Source organism: Quercus lobata, chromosome 6, assembly GCF_001633185.2.
Source record: "Quercus lobata isolate SW786 chromosome 6, ValleyOak3.0 Primary Assembly, whole genome shotgun sequence".
Lineage (NCBI taxonomy): Eukaryota > Viridiplantae > Streptophyta > Magnoliopsida > Fagales > Fagaceae > Quercus > Quercus lobata.
This window is the reverse complement of record NC_044909.1, coordinates 41,226,246-41,232,245: the sequence shown is the minus strand read 5'-3', so window position 1 is coordinate 41,232,245 and position 6,000 is coordinate 41,226,246. Positions and strand designations below refer to the sequence as shown.

The following is a 6,000-nucleotide window of genomic DNA, read 5'->3' as shown; positions in this document are numbered from 1 at the left end:
TTTTTTTTTCCTGCAAGTCCTGTCTCCGACATCTTTAAAAAAAAAAAAAAAAAAAAAAAAAAAAAATCAAATGCTGGGTTGCTAGACCCTCAAAAGCACTGGTTAAACAATAATAGCCAAGTAATTTTTTTTTTGGACTGCGTAAGGTACTTATATAGTTATGCAAACAATTCCAATATTGTGTAAATAAAACAAAATAAGCATTTGAAAATAACATAACACACAATATAGTTATTAAGATAAAACTAGTAGAACAGCTTGTCCTAAAGTAAAATCACTTGAAGAACCTTTCAAAAAAAAAAATCTATTATAATAAAGACAAGTTTACAAATTTAGAATAAAATTTTTGTCCCTAGACTCTATAATTTCAATAGATTAAATTACTACAGAAACCCTCTACAATTTCAAAACTCTTCTATTATATAAATGCTCCATGGATGATATACTTGCAATCACAACTGGAACCTCCGACTGGCTCTAAGAACCTCTTGAAGATTTGATTCATAATACCAAGTTTATGATTGGAACTATGACTTCAGCTTCTTAATCAACTGATCTTTAGATTTACTTGAATGCCTCTAGTATGGTGAAAATATATTGAGATAAAATTAATTATATATAAAGCATAGCTGAGCAAACAATGTTTCTCTTTCTCTAAAAATCCTATTTTCGCGTCGTTGTTTTTTGTTGATTAATTGTGCAATCTCTTTTGATAAAAAATGTGTCAAAAATCCAAAAACTTGACACTAAAGTACAGAACTTGGCAACAATCTTTTCTTTAGAAATAAACTACTTAAACCATTTACAAAATACATTTTGTTCACGGTTTACCAACCTAAACAAAGAACTTATTATAGATGAAAACATGGGTTGAGTTTAGATTTAATTTCATTTTTGGTGAATTAATTTTGGAAGGTATTATTGTTTTTGTTTGTTTGTTTTTAATTTGGAATCTTAGAAAAACCTACACGCACGAAGTCGGTTGGGAGGGCCTAACAATGCAATTTGGAAGGATTTGGACAGAAGGATTACCTTGAAAATGGTTAAATTTAATAGACTATTTTAAAAAATAAAAATAAAAATTAAATGACTAAATTGAAAACATGTTAAAAATGAAGGTATAATTTGTAATTTTGTCTAGATATTTGTTTGTTTTTGCTTCTTCTCTCAGGTCACACCCTCCTCTTCATCCAATAATGTATGAAAGGTTCATGATATTTCCAAACAGTCAAATTCGGTAAAAGTATTTTTTTTTTACTTCAATGTATTTGAGGAAAAAAAAAGTTATTTTCCACGACACGTACACTTTAACCCACAATTGATAAGTCTTTAAAAACGAATTTTGACTTTTGAGATATAAATATTTTCGCATACACAAAGTATTTAGAAATCTAAGAAGAAGGAATTAACATAACAGAATTAGTAACATATTATAATTATCTTAAAAAAAAAAAAAAAACACACTAGAATTATTGCTGTGGGGTTATTTCCCGCCATTAGCAGTTTGTCCGCTTTGGGGAGCTAAGCCCACACAGTTTTGTTCTCAATACCAAGTGTGGGGTTTGGGATTTTTGGGGTGCTTTGACCCTGTGACACCCTAGTCCCACATCGGCAAGAGATGCGCCTCACTCATGGTTTATAAGCCCTTGGAGCGACCATGAGTGTACCACTAACGACTTGGCTAAGATCAATTTTGTCTTTAATATCATGTTAATGTTGTTGGGTGATTGAAAGAAATAAATAGAAAAAGTGGAAGCAAGACAACAATTTTAACTATATTTTTTTATACTAAGATTTTATGTTACAATAAACCTAATGTATAAATTACTAGAAAATAATTGGTTTTTTAAAACTAACATATTGTTAATTTATTAATTCTACAAGTACATGAATTTACAATTAATTTAAGTCTCATGAATCATAATATATATAATAATAAAGACTCAGGATTCCAATCCTCCTATCCCATTATTGTTAAATGGAATTATCACAAAAAACCTCCAACTACTTTATTCCTTTCCTGACATCCAAACATAGGCTAAGAGCATTGTTGAAATATATTAAGCCATTTTCTTATGTATAGTTAGCATGTATATACTACTTTTTTTTTCTTCTATTTATTAATTTTCATAACAATTCACGTATGATGTAGTTGAGTAATACTAAGGATACCACAATTTTACCATATAAAACTTATAAATTAACATATGACCGATCATTAAAACAACAATTTAAACATTCATTACGTCAAAGTTGTTAAATCCCACCTATAGATCAATACTATCACTTCTACACCATACATGCATCTATCAATAGTACTCTCACCCTGCTCTCACCAAGACATTAGATCTGCATAGACCCCACCATTTGAGCAGCCTGGCCGCTGGTAAGCCTTCATCAAAGTAGCGTAATTCACACTACCTCTCGTCATCCCAACTGCAGGTAAACCAACTCCATTGATTGTCCTATTAGCCTCGGCTTGTTCCAACTTTTGCACTTGTTTCTTCAAGAACTTCATGTAATGTATAGCCTCATCCAACATCGAAGCCGTGTCCATTTTAGACCCACCAGGAACAAGCCTTTGCAGTATCCTTATCCTCTCACTAATCCTTTCCCTCCTATGCCTCGCTGCCACGCTCTGTGGATCCTTTGAAATCTTCACGTTCCTCCGCTTAGGTGGCTTGATTGATTCCGGGTCTACGTGAATAGGTTGCATCGCAGCTATCCGGAAAATCATCTCTCTCATTGCTGCCACTGAGTTCTTCTTCTCATATGAGTTTGCAACTGATAATGCACCAACATTATTAAACCTGAATCTTCCTGACATCACATGGGGTTGAAGAGATGGTGTCATGGGGTCCTGAATTGGAGTGCCCATTAATGGTATGGAGGAACTTGGGTTTATCAATGTGTGTGGGACAGGGGCTACATTTGGGTTATGGAGTATGGGTGGTGTGGTGGTGGCAATGTTACTAGTGCTTCCACTGGTGAATTCGATTTCTGGGTATGTAGGAATGGGAGTGTTATGGAAAGGGTCACAGAATTCAGGAAGCTTTTCCATTTGCATCATCATTGTCATCACGTCCATGTGATCCTGATCTGTTAATGATTTTAGCATGTCACCATCCATATTGTTGCTCACACACCCTTTTATTAACGCTCGCACCCCAATAGAAGAGAGACAGAGACAGAGAAAGAAAGGTATAAAGTCACAGAGCAACAGAGGTATGGAGGAGGAGACAGTGGAGTGGAAGAGTCTTATAGGGTTTTAGTATTATCAGAGTGAGATAAGAAAGTTGAGAGAGAATAAAATAGTGATAGAAACTGTAGAATTATCTCTAGAACCGACCACCAATGCTATAGCAGGCTCACTGTAAGTGGGAGAGAGGGACTTTATTTATATAACAACTAGTGACTTAATATTTTAATCTTTTTTGAAAACTTTAAGGGGGAGAGGGAGGGGGAGACTTAATATTTTAATCTTTGGAAACGTATGGAAGAAAAAATCTCAACTCATTTATGAATGTATTTATGGCCTCTGATAAAGACCACACATCGTTGTGGGGAGACCTCTAAGTATTGTCTCAACCATCTGATCTAGAGCTCAATTTAAAGGTCAATGTTGCATGGATATGGTATCAATGGCAGATTTTGAATTAGCTAGGTCGACTAATTGGAGGGCTTAGATTAAAGGTATGTTTCAATGAAGGTGCATGCATGAACCATTTCTCTTTCAAAGTTATGATTCTTTTTGACTGAAATTTTGTATTTGCTTTGCCTTCAAATTTTATACTTTCTGATTAAAAAAGAAAAATAAAATGGCCTCGGAACCCCACTGTCACATGAAATCTGTCAGAAGAAGAATCTTCCTTCCCCAAAACATTTACGCTATATATGTTTTGGATTTGGGGGAAGGAGATAGAAAGGAAAAGAAAAGGAGAGAAAGAAGTAATTTTCCTTATTTGGTTAGGAAGTTGAGAGAAAGGGGAAAAAAAAAAGGAAGAGAAGAGAAGTAAAAAGAGGAGTTTTGGGGTTATTTTAAATTTTTATTATAAAATTATCAATATGCCTTTCTGTTATTTTTTTTTTTTCAAATCATACATTAATTTAAGGGAATAAAAGTATATAATAAAAAAAAAAATCTTTCTAAGCTATTTAAAAACCAAAAAAGGGAAATAATTTGTTTCCTCTCTTTTCTTTCTTACATTCAAACGCATAAAGAGAAAGAGAATTTATTTTTCATTTCCTTTCTCTTTTTCTTTCCTTGATAATTTATTTTTTCTTTCCTTTCGTGCAACCAAACGTATATATCCAATTTTTTAATTTATTGAAGTGATCCAAAGGTAGAAGATAGAAAAATAAGAACAAAGTTTCTTCCAAGAAACTCTACAAACATCTCATATATCTCTATATTGAGTGTGAATTTTGAAAATCTAATCGTTAGATTGCATGTTCTTATTATATTCTTCATGCATGTAAAATTTCAAGAAGATCAAAGATCAATTGCTATCTTATCAAACAAATATTAAAATTTTAAATTTTTATGATCTAAAATTGTGTATACAAAATAAGTTTATTGATCGAATAGTATATAATATTCAAATTGAAATTTGATATGCATGTTAAGAATATAAGAAACATGAAATTCAACAGTTAGATTTTCAAAATTCATTAAAAAAAAAAAAAAAAAAGATATATGAGAAGTTTGAAAAGTTTTTTTCCAAACTAGTTTGAAGAAAAATTTTATCAAAAAATAATGATAAATTTATGAAAAAGATGTGAGTAAAGCATATTCATACTTTGAAAATATGAGAAAAAAAAAAAAAGAAAAAAAAAAAAGACTCAAAATGCAATATATAAAAATCAAAAAGCAAAAAAGTTACTTATAAGCTAATACAAAACGCAGGCAAAATTATTCTTGTTTAGCTGCCGGTGCAACTCATATCATGAGGAAGCTGGTGGTGCCGGTGGTAACATATTCTGGTGTGTCAGTGGCTTTATCTGATATAATATTTTTTTTAAATAATCTAGAGTGAAGTGAGTAGGGGACCTAGTATACAGTAAGTAGAGCTTCATGATGGCTTGCTATTTGATCTTACTACTGCTCCATCGGCACGCTTTTCGATGTAGATTAGGAGCTGGCAGTGATGCTGATTGCTCAAACCCAATCCTCACCCCTCCCCACTTAACAAAAAAATGACCCTTCTGCTATATAAGTTAGAAAATGAATTCAGAGAAAAGAAGAAGAAGAAAGAAGAAAAAGTCAGTTACTGCGGTAATAATTTTGTACTGATCATAAATTTATTGCTAAAGTATACTGGTACACAAACTTGGCATTCTTGAACCGGCTTTTCAGTTTTCACGAAAATGCTTCACGACAGTATGGAAATCTTTTGAAAATGTTTCACGACAGTATGTTTCAAGACAGCTGATCAATGCGAAAAATATAAAAGCAGGCAAGTGAATTTGCAGCATTTTAAATATGATTATTACTGTCCAAAATTAATTAATTAATTAATTATTTTTAAAAATTTAAGGAAGGCTCATGTAATGTGAATGAATTCTCTATGATGACCACCAGATCAGATCAGAAGGGCTTCATACTATGACAAGTGCAGATTAAAAATGAACGTCATCTTAAAATGTGAATCTTACATACAATAGATTATTATGATAACAACAAAAGAGTTCCTATTACATAAGAGTAGTTTTTTTTTTTTTTTCATTTTTTTTTAATGTTTTACTTAAACATATATATATACACACACATGTGTAAGACTTAATTAAAACTGTAGAAGAAAAAAAATCCCCCTATTTTATCATGTTTCTTAACATTAAGAATTTATAAAATATATAATTTTATAAGTTTTATAACATTAAAATATCAATATATATATATATATGTATGTATGTGTGTGCATTTATGTATGTTCACAAATGTATGGAGACATAAATATTAGTTATAAATCTTTGCCTCCAAACTCAAATCATGACTCTATC

General features: G+C 31.5%; 1 protein-coding gene across 1 annotated transcript; it reads right to left on the bottom strand.

The window, feature by feature from the left end:
• Positions 1-2,217: 2,217 nt before the first annotated feature.
• On the bottom strand, positions 2,218-3,427 carry LOC115993561 (transcription factor HEC2-like). The gene has a single exon (XM_031117500.1). It carries the CDS (start codon positions 3,128-3,130, stop codon positions 2,333-2,335), a length of 798 nt encoding a protein of 265 aa, XP_030973360.1. The 5' UTR covers positions 3,131-3,427; the 3' UTR covers positions 2,218-2,332.
• Positions 3,428-6,000: the final 2,573 nt, after the last annotated feature.